At 40.5% G+C, this 22,621-nt stretch overlaps 1 protein-coding gene and 1 long non-coding RNA gene across 2 annotated transcripts in view; one reads left to right on the top strand and one right to left on the bottom strand.

The window, feature by feature from the left end:
• The window catches only part of NIN (ninein), a 96,733-nt gene extending 93,269 nt beyond the window's left edge, over positions 1-3,464 (top strand). Inside the window, exons 29-30 of the mRNA XM_058666396.1 lie at positions 724-837; positions 2,354-3,464. Coding sequence (XP_058522379.1) covers positions 724-837; positions 2,354-2,563 — 324 coding nt within the window. The 3' untranslated portion in view covers positions 2,564-3,464. The remainder of the gene's footprint in view (positions 1-723; positions 838-2,353) is intronic.
• Positions 1-22,621, bottom strand: part of LOC131480589 (uncharacterized) — a 58,359-nt gene that overhangs the window by 7,570 nt on the left and 28,168 nt on the right. The window lies entirely within an intron of this gene.

The following is a 22,621-nucleotide window of genomic DNA, read 5'->3' as shown; positions in this document are numbered from 1 at the left end:
GCACTGCAGTTTCTCTAGATCTCTCTGCTCTTCATGCCCATGATCCAAGTACTCCTTAATCCTTCCCTACTGAGTGAGAAGATGAGGCAAGGCCACGGATCTTGTCATGCTGTTTTATCTGGGGGTGATCTGAGAAGAGTCTTAGTTTTCAGTCTGTTGAGAAACCCAACCTCTGATCGGTGTTTGCTTCATATTGACAAGTCCAGTGTGGGAACAGATGACTAGATTAAGTAGCCAGTAGAGGCCAATTATAAGAAATACATACTAGCACCTTCAGAGCAACCAGTCAGTCATTTCAAAGGAATAAGAAATGCATGTTGCAAGTTAACTGCCAACATTAGGCGACCGTGAATCAATTCAGTGTTTGGTTTGTTAGAGTAATGCTGAGACTCAAAAGAGGGTGAGAACTATCTTGACTGTGGATACCCATTCTTACTAGAATGGGTACATACAGGTACTAAAGTATGAGTTTAAGAATTTTGCTATCAGGTGATAAATTACACAGGTAAGATTTTTATATTTTTTATCATGACTATTTTTCTGATAGGGCTATTTTTGTAACAATCCATGCAATGCTCAGAGCGCTCATCAGAAATCCATCCTCTCTGTTACCAAGACAAAACATTGGCTGTCCTTTCCCTAGGCATCTTGTAGGGGGGCAAAAAGAAAAACCTGTGGAATGGCTTTTCAAATGGTAATAGGTCTTGTCTTTTGTTCCTTCAGGGAAACCAGGAGCAACTGGTAACAGTCATGGAGGAACGAATGCTAGAAGTTGAGCAGAAACTGAAGCTGGTGAAGAGGCTTCTTCAGGAGAAAGTGAATCAGCTCAAGGAACAAGTAAGTACCTCTGGTCAGCTCGGTCCAGCTCAAAGTTTCCATCTCACTCCATTGCTTTCACTTGTCTATGGCTCTTCTCTAATATAGGCCAACTCTGTGTCCAAAAGTTAGGATTTCCTCTCCCTCACACCATGCCAAAATATGAACCCTGTATGTACCCTCAGTTTCCCAAAGCTCTGCAGCCGTAGGTGTGTCCACAAGCTACACTTGTACATTTGCCACCAGTGCCTCATGTGGCCCTGTGGCATTTCTGGTGACATTTGGGGGGTTTTGTCTGTCTAGCACAGGAAATGTTATTTAATAAAAATGATTTTTGGTGAATAATTGGGAACAATAAGTAGAAGTTTAGCTTCCCTATCTTAACATCCTGTGATAACCTCACAAAAATACCTTTTTACTACCTCAGGAGCCTTAAAGGATGTTCTACACCCTGAATTCCAGGACCACCACATAGCCTGGCACCTCTTACATGCTGGCAGCATATGTGGTTTGAGGGTTAAGAGATTAGTTGAGCATTCACAAAGCACCATGCAAGAGACTTCCTTCCAGGAAAGCATTACAACTTCTCTGGAAACACACTGATATAAACTGGTGGAGCCTGGTGTGGAAATCACCTAACTTGATTTTTCTAGGTACATAAAACCTCAGTAATAAGCCCCAGCACAGATCCCAATGCAAATATACACAAGAACTTTAAGTTCATGACCTTGTCCTTGGGACTGTATCAAGAACTCAGGGAACAACACACCATCTTCCTGAACTCTAGGGCCCCTCTCAGAAGCTGGAATGTGCATATCATGTGACCTTATTTGTGGGTCTTCAAGTTACAGTCATAGAATTTTTATTTGTATATTTTTAGTCCATCTAAAACTGAAATAAAAAGTACTCTTGATTTTAGAATTAAAACCTCTTGTAGGAAATCGGTGTTTAGCATAGCAGTTAATATAACCTTATCCTGTACCCAAGTGCTTGGCTCCAGCTCCCAGCTGCAAGGTGATGAAGAGTCCTGGAAGTGTTTTTCATTAAGAAGCAGGGAAGGGAGCCAATGTTGTACCCAATAGCTGAGACTCAAGAGGTTATGAAATATCGCAAGTCACCCTGTAGTCATGTTCAGTCTGGGCGCTACAGCATTGCTCTCCTTATGAGTTGATTAACTATGCCTCAGTTATTTTTTATTCTCACAGACCCTTCTAGTATTAGACCTTAGTAGTAGTATACTATAGATTTTCATATGTTCACAAAATAAAAACTGAGATGGAGAATGGCTTTCACTTTGGAGCTCATGAAGAGCCATTCTTTTCCTTCCTACCATCTACACACTTATTGTCCAGAGAGACAGCTGTAGAGGTAGATTCACTCTACTATGTCTTACGTCAAGGTCGGTGGTAAAACTATATTGTAAAAAAGCAGAGGTTGGAACTGGTAGGGCAATGTACCTTTAACAATTGTCCTCCTGTCTAATCTTAAAAGTAGCATTACAGAAATGAAGTCAACATGATTCTGGTTGTTTTTATAGCTCTGCAAGAACACCAAAGCAGATGCAATGGTGAAGGATTTATATGTTGAAAATGCCCAATTGTTGAAAGCTCTGGAAATGACTGAACAGCGACAGAAAACGGCAGAAAAGAAAAATTACCTCCTAGAAGAGAAGATTGCCAGCCTCAATAATATAGTCAGGAATCTGACACCAGCGCCACTGATTTCTACCCCACCTCTGAGATCTTAGCCAAACCAAACGATACATGTGGATCTGTGCACTTTACTGAAATACGTAGAACATTTCAATAGATTCTATTCAGCCTCATGTTTTCCTTAATCTTGAATGGCTTAAAGGACAAGTTAAGCCTTAAATCTGCAACCAACAGATTTGGAGTCTTCACAGTCATTGTAATTACTTTTCCAAATAGACCATTATGGGAGTTTCACACAAATATTCATATTTGTTTAAGTTATTCTGAAATGTATGTATCTATGTATTTTAGTAGCCACCATGAAAGTGTATCTATGGAAACAATTTTCAAAAACCAAGTTTTGTGGCTGTTAAACTGATTATGTATAAATTTGCGTAGGGTCCAACTATTTTGAGTTCCGATTAGGGTGGTTATGAGATTTATTTTAAAACTACATTTAGGGTTCCTACACAGGTGAACACTGTAGTGTCATTCTTTTTTTGATAGTTGATTCTCTGGATTATCTGGTGGAATGTAACTGATAAAAAGATTGGGCTCTGCAACCCTGTGGTCACAAGAACACAAGTTCATAGAACTTTACTTTTTACTAACTAATGCTTATGACAGTATTATCACTCTTAATGTACTGCAGACTGAGATCTGATTTACTCAACCATACTCTTACATTAAAGCTTTACTTTTTTTTCAGTGACCTTCCCCCCACCCACCTCTTTAGAAGTTTCACTTAGGAACTTGTCTAAGAAGCTCAATAAAGTCAACATCTTAAAGCATTTGTACTATGAAGAAAACACCAAACAAACCACTTGGAAGTAAACAGCTACTCTTGGACTATAGATAAGCAAGATATTTTCTTGGAATTCATGAACTTACCCTTGGGGTTGCCTCAAGAACTCAGGGAAGAACCATCAAAGCTGTCTTCCTGAACTACTGTAGGGCCTCTGAGAATTTGAAATGTTTAAGGTAGATCATTGCCTTCTACTCTCGTACCTCAAATCAAGTACAAGGATTTCTTACTGTCATACACAGTGGCATGCCATCTGAGATGGAGTGCTAAACAGGACTGCCTACTCATTTTCAAGTTCAGAAATTTATGTAACAGACAACATTGTAGATTTTTATCCTCTAATTAGAATCTGCTGATAGTCTACTTCCACCTGTAGTTGAAGGACCTACCAGGTGCTGAATGCTACCAAAGTTCACAGTTGCCTCCTTATTTTTGTAGAATTAGAACAGAAAAATTCATGTTGATGTATTTAAGGAGGACTGCACCCCTAGTTATAGGAAATAAAGCAAAACCCCACACTGCCATATGTGCAGGTAAAACAAACTGCTTAATTCATCTAATATCAAAAACTGATTTCCACAAAGTGATTTCCAAAAAGTGCACCATCTTCTAATTGTCAAGTCTGCCAACCCAGGAGTCTTTATTTCACACGTCTTGACAAAGCTATTAAAATATGTTTGTGGGAATGGGAGTTTATACTCGATGAAGCCGATTTTTTAATTCTTGCATAGCCTTTACCAGAGTGTCCTTATCTACCTCTGGGGAAAAAGATGTTAATCTTTTAATGTGATAATATTTTAAAGTATTTCACAGTAGCTGTGACTTCTCATGCAAATGTTTCTAGTGGACTCTAGTACTTGCATTGTATTAGCTGTGACAAAAAGTTTCAGTTAAAATTGGGCATTGGGCTAGACTAAGGTCTGAAATCAACCATTTATGGTATACATGAGATACAGTTGAAGTTACCAAGGATTGCCAAATGAACACCAAACATTTCTGTTGTAGCTAGCTTAACATGGGATCAAATTTGTTCATTTTTTTTTAAATCATGAAAAGCACAGATTGATTTTTTGAATTTCCTATGTATCTTTATTTATATGTATATAAAATAATGTATAATAAGTGTATATATAACTTTCTGGGAAAAGTTATACTATATTAATCAAATTAACCTATAGTCAAGACACTGCTGCAATAGTAAACTAGCTTTCACAGATGTACTTTTTTTCTCGTTTTACCACACTTCAAAGATTGGAAAATAGATTTTGTAATGCATAGAAGCCTCAAATTGATACATCTGTATAGTTTATTTTAGAGAAGTCACTTCCAGTGAGCATTTATCAATTTTATGATCTTACTGCTTTTAAAGGAATGAAATGTAAGATGTCAATTATGTCTTAGTTTTGCTTTCAGACTTTAGCACTTATCCGAATTGTATTTTGTAAGCACTGAGCGGTTTCACAGCACTGGTCTTCCAGCTTTTACTTAAGAACAGTGATTTAAAATAGTCTTTGAAGACAGAGCCTTCAGTTCAAGGAAGGGGAATCGAGTTTGTCTTTGCAATCATGGCACATCACACTAGGGAAAGGAGAACAGCAGCAGGGCCTACATAGATCCTATTTGGCTTTGTTCTGCTCTGTAGAAACCTCAAGTTCAGATTAAAGGAAGAAAAGTTAAAAAAAAAAAAAAGAGGAGAGAGGTAGAAGTGATCCTAGTATTTTGTATAACTTGTTTTTCTAAAACTCCCACTCAATCTAGATTTTCACAAGTATTTTGAAATGGCACCCTTCCCAGAAGCCTCTAGTCCTTTCTTATAGTTGTAATCCCCTGCAGATTTAAGAGAATCACAAACTCCTAAGTTAACAGGGTTCAGAAAGACACAAGTCCCCAGGGCAGTTATTATGAGGAACATTTATACAAGAATGAGGATGACTTATGGCAGACTTGAAGATTTTTGACAGAGTTTTTTCCTGAGTAAAGGCAAAGAGAAATATTTTTGATGTTGTCAGCCTCTTAAAAGTTATTCCCCATCAAAGCAAAACTAAATGTTTGCATGATTGTTAATCCAGTCCAATTGTGAATGGATTAACCAATAATGAATGACTCACTCCAATGATAATTACAGAAGCAACGCCAAACGAATCAAAGCCTAAACCAAAGCACTCAGATTTATAACATTCATTATATCACCTACAACCTATCCTAACATCTCAACACTGTGAAGTCATTTTGGCTTTAGGGTATATGAGTAGCTGTTGAATAAAAAAGTCAGCTATTTGCTTCCCGGCTTTTTTTGAATAATGCAGAGAAAGTTGATTCTGTTTGGGCAGAGGTAACAGCACACTGTTTTAACGGAACACTTTGTTTTTCTGTTTTGTTTTTAGATTTACATTAATTGAGGTTATTCCTTCTCTATCTCAAATTCTGTTCAAATCAAAATTCATGTAAATGTGTTTTATATTGACTTTGTATATTTCATCTTGGCCATTTCAGCCTCCAAGATTTTAATGTGACTTTAAAATGTAAATAAACTTTATGAACATGCCTGTTTTCTATATACACTAAATTTTTAACATTTCACATCAACATTGGTCTTCAGAGTGACAATATCAAATATAACAAGCACATTCTACAAATGCAAAAATTCAGCCCCTACAACCAACCTACTGGATTTTTATTTTGAAGAGATCCCCAAATGATTTTCATGTGACTTAGACCATAGGAATTCCCTTACTGTCTAAGAACTGATAATTTTCATGCCAGCCAGAATAGGGTGCTTATATTCCATGGAAAGGCATAGTTTCGTCATCAATGGATTACTGACTTAACCTCAGCCAAGCCTCTTGTAATTTTGAACACCTTATAGGCACTAGCTATGTTTTTTCTCCCACTTTGTGTCTTTATCAGTGGCACCTACTTTAATTGAATAAGATAGAACTGAGTCACAAAATTAAACTTAGGCATGAGTGCTGTGGCAATCACCTTGAACCTCCTCTTGGTGAAACCTACATTCTGTATAGGTCAGTGGTGGTTCAACTCCTGGCAACTCTTATTTCCAATTCAACCTCCTGCTAAAGTGCATCCCCCGCCCCCCTCCCCCCAAGGCAGCAAGGGATGGTTCAAATCACTCTCGACTGCTTTCCCAGGTCACAAGCAGGGAGCTGGATGGGAAGTTGAGCTGCTGGGATTAGAACCGGCGCCCATATGGGATCTCGGGGCTTTCAGGGCGAGGACTTTAGCCGCTAGGTCAAGCCGCCGGGCCCGGTTCAAATCACTCTCATAGGATACTCAAACTGAGTTCCAGGCTTCTGCTTTCAGCCAGGCCCAGCTCAGATTGTTGAGGGCATTTGGGGAGTAAATCAACAGGTAGAAGATTTTCTAGGAGGGGTGGGTGTGTTTCAATTAGATGAAGGAAATTTACCTTTTTTAAAAGGTCAAAATGTTAGCCTAGAAGTACATTACCTTAATATGTTGGAAACTAAAATGCAGATTTGTGATGTCTGGCCAAACTAGACCCATCTTACAAGATCTGTTTTCAAACCTTTTATGCTAACCTTATGTAGCAGAGACTTAGGTCCTGAATTTACAGATGAGCAAACAAGTTTAGCAGAGTCATGACTTAAGACCACACAATTAACTAAGTTTCAGCACTCCAGGCCCAGGCTGTGTTAATTGTGATTTTCATTTGTGACAAAACACTGCTTCAATATTGATTAGATAACTACCACGTACAGTCAGGAAAAACATGTCATTCATGCATGGATGACATTAATGTCAGAAATTAAAAGAGATCCCAATATACCAAACAAAGGTACATAACATTCAGTTCCTCCGCAAAGTACAAAGCACCAAATGTTGCAGTTCAAGGTGAGTGCCCAAGGGAGAACTCTGAAATTCAGCAAAGGCAACAAAGGACATGGAACCTGGCACTGCAGCAATAAGAGAGGAACAAAGCACAGTGGCAATATAGCCCATGACCTCACAGCAGAGAAGGATGGTCAAGGTGAAGCTGGACAACTCCATTAGCCCTCATCTCCAGGAAGTACACGTGCCAGTGAAAAAAAAATGGGAACAGCAGGAATATTCATGACCAAGAGAAACATGGGTTAGAGAACAGAGTATGTCCAGTTGAGGCTGGGGTCAGGCACATGGAATCTTATCTGGGCAAAGAGGGCGTTGTAGATGTCAGCTGAGTGGAGGTGGTGTTTGCTGTTCATTGAAAAGTAACATCAGCTATGTGTGTAAAGGCTTCTTGTAGTGCTGATACCTCGGTGACAGGGGAGGTAAAAAACCACCATCAAAGAGCAGGATGTTGTTACTTTCCAAAACATCCCACCTAATAATGCTTAAAGTGATAACCCCATGTAATGGTGCTAAAAGTGATAGCAGACAGTATCACAGCAGATAATGACACCCAGAATCTTTTAGAGACCCATGGATGGAGGTGTCTTCCTGTCTGACTGCTACCCCATCATCAAACCAAATCTACCTTTGCCAGGTCACTATGAACTTCTTAGTGTTTTTCTGCCCCAGGCCATGATAGTTCCCAAAGGTGTTTGTACTGAATGAGGAACTGAGAGGAGCTCCTAGGTGATGAATCGAAGATAAGGAAATGGAAATGTTCCAACTCTTTGATCAATTTACTCCATTATGTTTAAATACTGTTATAACACCTGAAAAAATGCACAGGCATCAGCATCATTTTGAAACCAGGTAAAGGCACAGTGACTTTTTTCAGTCTGATCACATAACCCAGCACTGTGGCATTAATGCCCAATACAGAATCCTATGGGCACACTGACTTTGGACTCAGATTGGAGCCAGGACAGGAACGGGGAGTCCACTAATTATCATGAGAACAGCCCACTCCATCCCAGGGGAGCACCAGACCACATTAAAATTTGGCCAGCTAAAGGTCAGTGAAGATAAGAGGAATCTTTAGCACTCACAAGCATCTGCCCATGGCCATGACCAGGGAGTTTTAAGGGAGGAACAAGTCGTGCTGTTCACAGAGGGCTGTACATGCTTCTGGTGCAGGCACACATACACCCTCACACTGCTACAGGCCCAGGGGAGGAAACTCCCAAGGCAAAGCACCACACATAGCTGGTACTGGAAACACTACTGCACTCTCTGTGGGTGCAGAGGCTCACAGCTCAGCAGATCCTCCATTCTTGGTGACAGTGGAATCCTGAGCAAAGTGGCCATGGGGATTCTAGGAGTACACAGTAGGGCTCACTGTGTACATGGGTCTCTGGACACTCAGGGTGTCTGACATCAAACACTAAGACTCTAGATTGCCTGCGGTGTTTAACAGGGTTGTGTTCACATTGACATCAGAGATCCTGTGTAATTCATGTGTCAGCATGGGTGGGTGTTATAGGCACAGTAGGCCAACTGTAGCTATTCATCACTGTAAAAGACAAGAGGTGAGGCAATGTTAGACTAATGGTCATGATCACTCCCTCCCTCCTTTTGAAAAGCAAGGAGATCTCCCACAGCCAACCTGGATGGCATTCTGGATCTTTCACCCCACGTCTGAATGCTGCTCAGAGCACCCCAGCCTCAACCGGGTTATACCTCTGGGCTTCCCCTAAAGGAGTAGCTCATCCACCAACTCACAGAAGCATCATGTAAAGATAAAAACCAAAGAAAGCCAGTAAGTGTTTTTACAGATGCCTAGAAGTAAACAGAAATATAAGAAACAGGGCAGGTATGATGTATTCCTATTAGGAATACACCTCCTCCTCAGAATTAGAATGATCACATTCTAATGGAGAAATTGATAAAATGCACAAAAATGCAAAAATGATCAAAGGATTACTTAAAGGCACACATAAATTATTGAGAAAAATCCATATGTGATATGGATGACAGATTTGTGGAGAGATTGAAATTCTAAAATTAAGCAGAAATGTTAAAAGTTAAGAATTCAATGTGCCAATTAGAAAATACGGTGGTAAGTTTCAATAGCATGCTTAGGGGAGCAAAATGAAGAATATCCGAGACGACAAAACTCTAGAATTATCTCAATGTGACAGAAAAAGAAAAAAAAATTCAGTGACAAAACATACATACCTTGGGATTTGCTGAGATGTGCAAAGAGACTCTACTAGAAGATCTCCTCAGTGAAATAAAAATGTCCCTAACATGGATAAAGAAAACTACAGAGTACAGAGAACACAGAGAACTCCTAATAGGCATCATCAGAAAAGACCTTCATAATGAACGTTATAATCAAACTTTCAGCAGTAAAACAAAGGAAAGATTCCAAAGTATGCATGTGAAATTGTAGGTTACCTTTAGAGGATTCCTCATTTAGACTAATAACTGATTTCTTATTAGAGATCCTACAGGCTAGAAGAGAATGGGAGACAATCCAGGTCTAAAATAAAATGTTCTGGGTAGGTAATTTCTTCATTAGGCAAAGTTCTTATTTACACATGAAGATAAAGCCAAGACCTTCCAAAACAATCAGAATTCGGAAGAAATATCATGTCCCATCCTCACAAATGTTTAAAGATGTGCTTTTTACCCAAGTAGAAAAAGGATGATCACCACAAGGAAATAATGTGAAAGTAGAAAGTCTTCTAGTGAAAGTACAAAGGAAGTCTAAAGGAAACAGTAATTGTTTTTTACCTTTCAATAATAACCCTGAGTGCAAATTTTTTCTCCAGTTAAATACAGATTGTCTGAACGGATTAAGAAATAAGACCCATTTATCTGCTGCCTACAAAAAATTACACTTTAAAGATACACAGATTGAAAGTGAAAGGATGAAATAAGATGACTCTAAAGATGGTTCTAAAAAGGGAGACAGACTCCATTAAAAAAAGGAAGATGATAACAAGACCTATCAAAATGTATGGGATATGGCAAAAGTAGTGTTAAAAGGGAAATTCACAGCAATTAATGCCTATAGTAAGCAATCAGAAAGGCATCAAGTAAGTGATCTATTAATATGTCAAAGACTTTGAAAACTAACAAACTAAACCTAAAATTAGTAGACAAATTTAAAATTAAATACAATTTTAAAAAAAGCTGATACATGGTCAACTGGAGAGCTATAGCTTTTTCAAAAATAATCAAGATCAACACCATTGCTGAAATAACCAAAAAGGGAAATAAAAAAAACTAATCAAATCACAGATGAAAAACAGACTTAATGGACACAAGGAATAATCAGGAATTACTACAAAAAGCTGTATGCCAATACATTGGAAAAATTAGGATGGATAGATTTCTGGACACATATAATCTAAATTGAGTCATGAAACAGAAAACCTAAACAGACCAATAACCAAGACAGATTGAGTCAGTATTAAGCACAACAAAGATAAACGCAGCAGTGGATGGATTTTCTAACCAATTCTACCACACTTACAAGAACCAATTTCAATTCTCAAAGTATTTAAAATAACTGAAAAGGAATTCTACCAAACTTTAAGAGATCAGCATCACCTTAATTCCAAAACAAAAAAGCCATAAAGAAAGAACTATAGATGAATACCCACAATGGACACAAATGCAAAAATCCTCAACATGGGGCCCGGAGTGATGGCGCAGTGGTTAAGGTCCTCGCCTTGCACGCTCTGGGATCCCATATGGGTGCCGGTTCTAATCCCAGAAGCTCCACTTCCCATCCAGCTCCCTGCCTGTGGCCTGGGAAGGCAGTTGAGGATGGCCCAAAGCTTTGGATCCTGCACCCACATGGGAGACCTGGAAGAGGCTCCTGGCTTCGGACTGGCTCAACTCCCTCCATTGCGGCTGCTTGGGGAGTGAATCATCAGATGGAAGATCTTCCTCTCTGTCTCCTCTCTGTATATCCGCCTTTCCAATAAAAATTAAATAAATCTTTTTTAAAAAATCCTCAACATGTTCTAACTAATTGAGTCCAACAACATGTTAGAAAGCTCATCCACCTGAACCAAATTGAATTTACCCCTAGAATTCATAGATGTTTCAACAATGCAAATGGATAAATGTAGTATATCACATTAACAAGTTGAGAAAAACTGCAATTATCTCAATATATGCAGAGAAAGTATTTGATAAAATACAACATCCACTCATGATAAGAAATCTTAAACAGGGCTCAGCACAATGGCTCAATTGGCTAATCCTCCCCACACTGGGCAACAGTTCATGTCCCAGGTACCCTACTTCCCATCCAGCTCCCTGCTCGGGGACGGAAAATCAGAACAGGGTGGACCATAGCCTTGGGACCCTGCACCCACATGAAAGATCCAGAAGCTCCCAACTCCTGGCTCCAGATGGGCTCAGTTCTGGGCACTGCGGCCATTTGGGGAGTGAATCAGCAGATATAGAGAAAGATCTATCTCCTCTCTGTAAATCTGCCTCCAAGAAAAAAAAATGGCCTTTGTATACACATACAGGTCTATGACTGAAAAAGAATTAAATTCACTTCTACTAATTCACAAAAACTGCAAAAACATTTAATACCTTGGAACACTTTGATCCAGAAGAAAATATGCTAACATTCACATGTAAACATGCTAGGCTCCTGTTTGCCCAAAGCAATCTTAAAAACAAAGCTGGATGGGCTGGTGCAATGGCTCATCTAGCTAACTGTCCCCCTCCAAGCACCAGTATCCCATACGGGTGCCAGTTTGTGAGCTAGTTGCTCCACTTCCAATCTAGCTCCCTGTCTGGTCTGGCAAAGCAGAAGATGGCCCAAGTGCTTGAGACCCTGCACCATGTGAGACCTTGAAGTTCATCGTTCTAGGTTGCCTCAGTTCCATCCATAGCAGCCATTTTGGGGAATAAAACAGGATTAGAGATCTCCTCTCTGTAATCTGCCTTTCCAAGGAAGTCTTTAAAATTTTTTTTAAGTCTTTAAAAAAAATTAAGAAAAAAAAAAAAAAAGCAAGGGACACCACAATACCAGAATTCAAGTTGTACTACAAGGGAATTAAAATCTTCACAGCCTGGTCCTGGCCCAAAAATAGACCTGAAGATGAAGGGAGCGGATTAGAACTGCCAGAAATGAGTCCACTCATCTACAGCCAACTGATTTTTGATAAGCAAATCAAGATCAATCCAAGGTGAAAGCAGGGTCTCTTCATTAATTGGTGCTGGCATATTTGTGTTTATGCATGCAGAAAATGTGTAAGACCCCTACTCTAAACCTTTCATAAAAATCAGGTCTATGGGGCCCAGCACAGTAACATAGCAGAGAAAGTCCTTGCCTTGAATGCCTGGGATCCCATGTGGGCACCAATTCTAATCCCAGCGACCTCACTTCCCATAGCTTCCTGCTTGTGGCCTAGGAAAGCAGTTGAGAACAACTCAAAGCCTTGGGGCCTTGCACCCATGCAGGAGACACAAAAGAGGCTTCAGATCGGCACAGTTCCAGCATTGAAGCCACTTGAGGAGTGAATCAGAGAGAAGATCTTCCTCTGTCTCTCCTCTCTGTGTACCTGACCTTCCAATAATAAAATAAACAAAATTTTTTAAAAGTCAGGACTAAATCAAGCAAGGACCTAAATATGACCTGACACCATCCAATTATTAGAGGGAAATATTAGTGGCATTCTGCAAGACATAAGACTTTTTGGAAAGGACTCTAAAAGCATAGGTACTTACAAGAAAAAATGGGATAACATCAAGATAAGAAACTTCTGCACTGCAAGGGAAGTCAAAGTGAAGAGGCAGCCAACAGAATGGGAGAATATTTGTAAGCTATGAAACTGATAGAGGAATAACATCCAGGATCTGTGAAGAACTCAAGAAACTCGGTAACAAAAAAAAAAAAAAGGGAAGAAATAATAGCAAGAAAAATATTCATTAAATGGGTGAAGGACATCAAAAGGCATTTCTCAAAAAAATGAAATGCAAAATGGCCATTTGAAAAACAAATTCCAGGTTCACTCATGTTGAACAACAACAACATGTTGTTGTTCATCTCACCCCAGTTAGAATGGCTATTATCTGAAAATCAAAAAATAAATACTGGGTGGAAAAGAGGTACTCTAGTCCATGTTGGTAGGAATGTAAACTAGCACAACCATTACCAAAGGTAATCTTGAGATTACTCAATCTGAAAATATCTATGCCATATGATCCAAAATGCTTTCCTGAGATTTTATGTAGTCAAAATGAAATCCACATGAGTTATCTGCACCCCCATATTTCTTCCTCAGCTTAATTCACAATAGACAACATGTGGAATCAACCCAGAAGCTGATCAACAGATGATTGAATGAACAAAATGTGGTACAAATACACTAAGATGGCAGAATAGGTTAAGGACATATTTAAACAGATGGAGAAACATTAGCCAGTGTGAAGCAGAGAGAGCACATTGCAGGAAATAGGAGAGGACAGACCAACAGCAGAGGGTACCTGGAGACTGACAGACACAAGAAAGAAGCAAAAACAATGGTGTGGTGTAGCAGTGACTGATACCCCAGCAGCATTCAGCTAACAGTGATCTGAACTCCACCAGCAGCCAGAACTCCACCAGCAACCGGTGGAAAGGGATGTTCACTTGGAGCTCAGGAAGTAAACCCAGACAAAGAACTGACCATCCTACTGGCCTGTTTGATTTGACCAGGAGCAGAGACAAAGTGGCAGATCCCAAACAGGCCATGAGAGAACAGGGTGGATTTCATAGCCCAGTCTGCCTCCTAGAGCCAAATTGGGCACCATTTTGTTTAAGGAGGCAATGGCTATGGGACAGGACTGTGCATGCACGGAGCTGGGAGTGAACTCATTTCTGGCTCAGCGAACTGCAACAACAAGACATCCTATAGGTTCCACCCAAGATAGGTTCAGGTAACCCTCAGATCTTATGGCCAGCAGATCGAGAACTCTAGTAGTAGCATATAGGCACCATTTTGTACAGTGTAGAAAAACTTTAAGACTGCAGAGACAACAGTTAGCTGCACATGCGCTCGGCAAGAATGTCTGAGCTCAGTACATTACACTGGTCCCACAGGAAAATAATATCGACTATGGCATCATATGGGTCAAAATAGGTCCATGTGGCCCTCAGACCTAACGGCCAGCAGTTTCCAGCAAGATAAGCACCACCAACAACCTAGCTATATAGGACACTTGGTGTCTCCCTAATCCTGGGACCTGCTACAACCAGAAGTTGGAGAAAGGTTGTACAGACAACAGTGCAGTCTTGGCACAGAAAATGAGGAATACCGAATTCAAAATACTTATTATAAAACTTCTTATCAAGAATGAGAAGCACATAAAGCAGGCATTCAAGGAACTGAAGGAATATGTCACACTGAAAATGAATCAAATGAAAGCTGATATATCAGAAATAAAGAATACAGTGGAGAAAATGAGAAGTACAGTAGAGTCTCCAAAATAGAATGGAGGCGGCAGAAGAAAGAATCTCAAAATTAGAAGATATTTCTTGTCACCAGGGGAAAACCAACAAAAAACTAGAAGCAGAACTGGATCAAGCTAAAAAAAAGTATTCAAGAATTGAAAGACACTATTAAAAGACCTAATTTAAGAGTTATGTGAGTCCCAGAGGTGCATAAAGAGAAGCTAGGTTTAAAAATGTATTTAATGAAATAAGGGAAAAATTACCTACTCTAGAGAAAGAATTGAGAAACATCCAGGAGGGGCAAAGAACTCCCAACAGGGTTGATTAAAAGTGATCTTCACCACAACACATGATAATTACGGCTTTGAGACTGCAGGGACAACAGAGAGCTGCACACATGCTGAGCTGGGAGCGAACTGATGGAATTGCATTGGTCCTGTATTGAAAATATCAACTTTGGCATCTTACAACTCATAATAGGTCTGTGTGGCCCTCAGACATAATGGCCAACAGGTTCCGGCAAGATCAACACCACCAACAACAACCTCTTTAGTGGTGTCTCACTAATCCTGGGAACTGCTCAAACAGGAAGTGAGAGAAGGGTTGTACAGACAACAGTGCAGCCTTGGCACAGGATCACATGAGTTCAAGAGTGGTGAGCAAGGAGCTGGGGCTACAGAGACCTTGGTGGAAGTCATCCAACATAAGAGCCCAAACCTGAAACTTTCTGGAGGCAGATGCACAAGTAATTGAAAACAAAGAATCATGTACCAATTGCAATAAATAAAATCGACCTGTGGGTGATAAAGCTTAGAAGCCTGCCCTGAGGAGAAGAATCTACTAACCAGGAGTACAGTGACCAAGAGCAAAAGAATAGACAGAGGCACAATGAATATTACTAAAGATTCCCCTGCAGTGGGGCACTCCAGAGTGGAGCAGGTGGTAAGGAGGAAGCTTGGATCCCAACCATGAAGACTCCCAGACCTTCACCACAAACTAGTAATACGAGCAACAAGGACTATATCCCATCTGCCAAGGAGGCCACAGGGAATTGGATGCCCTCGGAGGCCGAGTACTCTGAGGTCACCCACCCCCAACCGGAGCTTCCGCTGGGGATGGAAGAAGTCCAAACACTACCGTGCAGAAACCAACATCATCGGAAAGACAACCAGAAGCCCTGAGCGGTCCGCAGAAACAGAAGAACAATAAACGTCCTTCGGGACCAGGGAGGAGAGCTTTCTCTGGTTCGAGCCTGGCTCCACCTCTGGACCCCCACCCTCCCTCGCAATGACCATCGGGATTGCTCCGAAAACCCCTCATAGCAAACAAACAATCATACAAACTAAAAAAACCTAAAATAAATAGACAAACAACAAAGAGTAGAGCTTGGAATCTGACAAGAAAGAGCTGGCGTGGATTGGCTCATGCCTCACTGGGTGGGACACAAAGATTAGTCACTCCTCACCATGGTGTTGAGGATTTTCCTGCACAACCCCCCCCCAAAAAAATGTTCTGCACCTTAATTGTCAACAAATGTCTTCTTAGAGTTACAAGCCAGTCTAGATTATCCTAAAATCTGCCAAGATCAGCAAAATTATACTTCAACACAACAAATGGCTAAATACTAAAATGAAATAGACACGAGACAGCTGAATGGTACCTTATAGCCATTTTAAGGTATATAGCAGCCGGTCCTGTATATAAACTAAAATTGAAATGTCAATGAGCTAATCAGAGGTTGTGGTTAAGAACTTGCTTTTTTTTTTTTTTTTTTTAACATACTGGTTACTCAAAATCATGTCAATTCCATAATGTTGCAAATTGCTGTTGATGTTATATTGGGACTCTTAATTGACTGGGATGATATTCTACCAGCTCTAACTTCGGACCAGAGATGGTCTCCCCAAGAAACTGTTCAACCCATCTGGACAATAAGTAGCTGGACTCTATGTTTGGTATGTTTGCAAGGAAAGAATCTTGATTGAATTTGAACCGTAATGCTGCATCAAGGTGGAGGAATCCACCAGGGGGGAGGGGCGTGGGGAAGGGTGGGGGGATTCCCAGAGCCTATGAAACTGTCACATAATGCAAAATAATTAATAAAAAAAAAGATTCCCCTGCAAAGGAGCAAAAACCTTTGCCAGCCTCAGAGTTCACTGAGGAAAACATCAAGAAAATGGGGGATACAGAATTCAGAAAACTCATTATAAAGCTTCTTATCTATAATGAGAAGCACATACAGGAGTTCAAGGAATTTAAAGAGTATGTCACACATGAAATAGCAACACTGAAACAAAATCAAGATGGATTATTGGAAATGGACGCAATAGAGCAAATTTAAAATTCAGTGGAAAGTTTCAACAATAGAATATAGAAGGTAGAAGAAAGAATCTCAGAACTGGAGGATATCTCTTGTCACAGTTGAGAAAATCAAAAAGCTGGAAGCAGAGCTGGGTCAAGCTAAAAAAAGTATTCAAGAATTAAGAGACACTATTAAAAGGCTAAATATAGGAGCTATGGGAGTTCTGTAAGGTGCAGAAAGAGAAGCTGAGTTTAAGAAATGTACTTAAAGGGGCCCAGCACGGTGGCCTAGCAGCTTAAGTCCTCGTCTTGAACGCACCGAGATCCCATATGGGTGCCGGTTCTAACCCCGGCAGCTCCACTTCCCATCCAGCTCCCTGCTTGTGGCCTGGGAAAGCAGTCGAAGATGGCCCAAAGCCTTGGGACGCTGCACCCACATGGAAGACCTGGAGGAGGTTCCTGACTCCTGGCTTCAGACTGACACAGCACCGACCATTGTGGTCACTTGGGGAGTGAATCATCGGACAGAAGATCTTTCTCCATCTCTCCTCTTCTCTGTGTATCTGACTTGTCAATAAAAATAGATCTTTTTAAAAATGTACTTAATGAAATAAGAAAAATTTTCCTAATACTGAGAAAGGATCTTGCAAGCTTGGACTGATGTTACAGCTGAGGCTATGAATAGAGTATCCCAGATAACCATGAGGGAGGACCTGATCTCCTTCCCCAGGTACCTGGGCCAGCAAGGAGTTAGGGCCATTTAAATCAGTGAAAGTCATAATGGATTTCGCACTTATTGACCAAAAAACCAGTGCCATGGGTAATATTGCCTTACATATAATCTTTGGGACCACAGTGACTTTGGGTTCATACTGGAGCTAGGACAGGTAGCAGTGTGTCTACAAACAATGAGAGAAGACCCCACACTGTCCCCATATCCAGCCCACAGAGATTCCCAGATCAACAGGTGCATAATGGCAGTTAAAGGTCAGTGAAGGTAGGTGGCAGCTGCAGCACTCACTTGTATGTGTATGTGTACACATAACTTGTAGACTATAAGAGCAACAAATCTATGCTCCCCATTGGCAGAGTTCATGCTACTAGCTTTGCAGGTAGCTGCATTCCGATTGGGATGTAGGCCTGCACACCCCCTCATTGGCTACAAACTACAGGGCACAAACTCATAAGGCAGAGCACTCATAGGTATCTTCTGTTGGGAATGCCTGAACTCTCTCCACGGGTAAGCTCAGTTCATGGGGCAGAGTGGATCCTCAGGACCCAGTGACTGAGTCCCAAGCACAAAACTGCAGAAATTCTGTGGCTGCAAGATAGGACTTGACATGTAGTTGATTTCTGGACATTCAACATGTCTCCCACCAGAGACTAATTGCCCAAGATTAATCATAGCAGGATTCTGTGCTTATCTAGACATCACAAAGATCACCTGTGTAGTTCATGTGCCAGTGTGGGTAGGGATTATAGCCATGGTGAGCTAACCCTGATATCAATAATGAGAGACAAGAGATGAGGCAGTGATTACACTAAACAGTCATGATCACTCACTCCCCCTGCCAAAAAATAAGATCTGCCATACTTCAGTGTCACCCTGGACTCACACGATGCTTAAAGGACATGCTACGCACAGAAATCGAGAATGACAACCACCCTAATAAAAATTTATTAAAGTAGTAAATTTTCTGGTAAAGGTACAAAGAAAATCCAGAGTGAACAATGAGAATGTTTATGGAAATATGGCAAACCAATTCTTTACTTTTCATTAAGAGTTCTGAACACAAATAGCCTAAACTCTCCAATCAAAAGGTATACTGGTGGGGCCAACACAATGGCACAGCAAGTTTATCCTCTAGATTCTAGTGCCAGTATCCCATCTGGGCAACAGTTTGTATTCTGGCTGCTCTACCTCTGATCTAACTCTCTGCCTGTGACCTGGAAAAGCAGCAAAGGATGGCCCAAAGTCATCAAGACCTTGTTTGTACCCCTTTGGGAGGCCGGGAAGAAGCTCTTGACTCCCAAATTGGATCAGTTCAATTCTGGCCATTGCAACCATTTGGAGAAGGACCATCAGATGGAAGACTAACCTCTGTGAAATCTACTTTTCAGATTAAAAAAGATATACTACCTGAATGGATTAAAAATAAGACCTATTTCCTACCTACAAGGAACACACATTAACAAAGATACTCATAGACTGAAAGTGAAAGGATAGAGAAAGATATTCCACACCAACAGAATGAGAAAGCAAGCAGTTGTAGCCATCCTAATGTAAGGCAAAAATAGTCTTCAACACAAACCTATTAACACAGATGAAGAAGGGCACTACATAATAATCAAAGATCAATTCACTAACAAGTTACTAGTAGGGGCCCAGTGCAATAGCGTAGCAGTAAAAGTCCTCGCCTTGAATGCGCTGGGATCCCATATGGGTGCCAGTTCTAATCCCAGTGGCCCTACTTCCCATCCAGTTCCTGCCTGTGGCCTGGGAATGCAGTTAAGGACAGCCCAAGGCTTTGGGACCCTGCATCTGCGAAGGAAACCTGGAAGAAGTTCCTGGCTCCTGGCTTCAGATTGGCTCAGCTCCAGCTGTTAGGGAGAGGACCATTGGAAGGAAGATTTTCCTCTCTCCTCCTCTCTGTATATCCTCCTTTCCAATAAAAATAGATCTTTTTTAAAAAAAGAAGTTACTAGTAATTGTATATGCACCCAATACTAGGGTGTCTGGCTATTTTAAAACAATTGCTAATGGATCAAAGAGAAATATGGATTCCAAAACAATCACTGGGGGACTTCAAGATCCCATTTCTATCAATGGACAGATCAAATAGACAGAAAATCGATAATAAATAAATAAATTAGTAGAGCTAATCTATTCTATGGCCAAATTTACCTAATGAAATAGAACATTCCATCACAGAGTTACAGAATATATTCTGTTATTCGTGAATAGACTGCATGTCAGGCCATAAAACAAGCCTCAGCAAATTCAAAAATTTGAAATCATACCATTGTTTTAATAACCATGGAATGATGCTGAACATCAACAAGAAACTCTAGTAAACATGCAAGCACATGAAGCTTGAACAACAAACTACTGGAGCAACAGTGGGTCCTAGAAGAAATCAAAAGGAAGTAAGATTTCTGAAAACTGATAAACATGACAACACACCGTATCAAAACTTATGAGATACAGCAAAGGTGGACTTAAGAGGAAAGGCTTATATCAAAAAATCAGGCACCAAATAAACGATGTATTAAATGCATTTCAAGGATCTATAGAAACAGCAAACAAACCTACAATTAGAAGTAATATTAGAGGACAAAAATGAAGCAAAAACTGCATCACATCCAAGATCCCAGCTCCCTGCCTGTGGCCTGGGAAAGCAGTCCAGGACGGCCCAATGCTTTGGGACCCTGCACCCGTGTGGGAGACCTGGAAGAGGTTCCAGGTTCCCAGCTTCGGATCGGCACAGAACTGGCCATTGCAGTCACTTGGGGGGTGAATCATCGGATGGAAGATCTTCCTCTCTGTATAGCTTTGTAATAAAAAAAAAAATCCAAGATCCATTCTTTGTTCTTTTTAGAATAAAAGTAAAAATTGACACCATGGCCCACCCCCAAATTTCCCTCCTCCAAATTGAAGGGAAGAGACCAAAATAGGCAAAGTCAGAGATGAAAAAGGAAATTTAACAGACACAAGCACAAATAATCATCAGGGACCTGGTGCAGTAGCCTAGTGGCTAAATCTTCATCTTGCATATGCTGAGATCTCATGTGGGTGCCGAATCATGTTCCACATGCTCCATTTCCCACCCAGCCCCTTGATTGTGGCCTGGGAAAGGAGTCCAAAATGGGCCTTGGGACCCTGCACCCACATAGGCGACCAGAAAGAAGCTCCTGACTCTGAATTGGCTCAGCTCTAGCCATTGCAGGCACTTGGGTAGTGAACCAGCAGATAGAAGATCTTTCTTTCAGTCTCTCCGTCTGTGAATCTGACTTTCCAATAAGAATAAAATCTTGAAATCAACAGCAATCACTACTAAATCCTATATGCCAATATGTTAGAAAATCTAGAATAAATGGGTATCTGGACAAATATAATCTACCTAAATGGAGTCTTGAGGAGACAGAGGACTAAAATAGACTAATAACTAAGAGTCTGAATAAGTAATAAAGATCCCCCAATAAACTCACACCAACGACTGAATGGCTTTCCTGCTAAATTCTAAACTTTGTAACAAATAACTCCAATTCTGCTCAAGCTATTAAAAAAATAAGTGAAAGAATCCTCCAAGGGCCCGGCCGCGTGGCCTAGTGGCTAAAGTCCTCACCTTGAACGCCCCGGGATCCCATATGGGCGCCGGTTCTAATCCCGGCAGCTCCACTTCCCATCCCAGCTCCCTGCTTGTGGCCTGGGAAAGCAGTTGAGGACGGCCCAATGCATTGGGACACTGCACCCACGTGGGAGACCCAGAAGAGGTTCCAGGTTCCCGGCATCGGATCGGCTTCGGATCGGCCCGTTGCAGCTCACTTGGGGAGTGAATCATTGGATGGAAAATCTTCCTCTCTGTCCCTCCTCCTCTCTGTATATCTGGCTGTAATAAAACTGAATAAATCTTTTAAAAAAAAAAAAAGAATCCTCCAAGATTGCTTCTATAAAAACAGAACTATATCTTAATCCTGAAAACCAGAAAAAGATACAACAGAAAACTATAGAGTGATATCCTTGATGAAATATTGTGTAAGCAAAAATCCTCAACAGGAAACCAGCTAATCAACTCCAACAACACATAAGAAAGATCACTCACTCAAACCAAGCAGGATGTATATCTGGTACACAGGGATAGTTCACCATACACAAACAAATGTGATTTAATCACATCAATGAGATCAAGAATAAAGTTATGATGATATCAATAGCATTTGATAAAATGCAACATTCCCTCATGAAATTCTTAAACAAATTGGATGTAGAGGAAACGTTCCCCAACACAATCAAGGCAATAAATTCAAAGACCCAGCGCCAGCATCATATTGAATGGGGGGAAAGTTGGAAGCATTTCCACTCATATCCAGAATCAGAAAAGAATGCCCACTGTCACCATAGTTGTTCAATCAAGTACAGGAAGTTTAGTCGGAACCATTACAAGAGAAAAAGAAACCAAAGGGATACAAATTGGAAAGGACAAAGTCAAGACATCCCTGTCTGCAGACTGTATAGACCCTACTAAGATTATTCCAACTCATAAGAGTTAGGTAAATTGTGTGATATAAAACAAAAACACACAAAAATAATCTTTGCATACACAAACAACTCCACGTCTTAGAAAGAACCTGTAAGTGCAGTCCTACTCCTAAAAGCTACAAAGAAAATTTAAGTTGGAATGAATTTAACCAAGGAGGTTAGGTACCTCTACAATAAAAATTGGAAAGCACTAAAATACAGGAGCACACCAAAATTTGATAAACCTGCCATATTTGTGGATTGGTAAAATTTCATGAGACAGTTCATACTGTCTAAAGCAGTTGGCAATTCAATATGATCCCAATCAAAATACCTATGACACTATGAAGAAAATTTAAAGTGAAAGGGCTTCCCTTGGGCAAGAACTCCAAATATATTAGTTTCTAGGGATCAGCTAGAGTTGCTCAACTATCAACTACTATAATCTAGAGTCACAA

Source organism: Ochotona princeps, chromosome 6 (genome assembly GCF_030435755.1).
Source record: "Ochotona princeps isolate mOchPri1 chromosome 6, mOchPri1.hap1, whole genome shotgun sequence".
Classification (NCBI taxonomy): domain Eukaryota; kingdom Metazoa; phylum Chordata; class Mammalia; order Lagomorpha; family Ochotonidae; genus Ochotona; species Ochotona princeps.
Note: the sequence above shows the minus strand (reverse complement) of the source record. Positions and strands in the feature narration are given on the sequence as shown.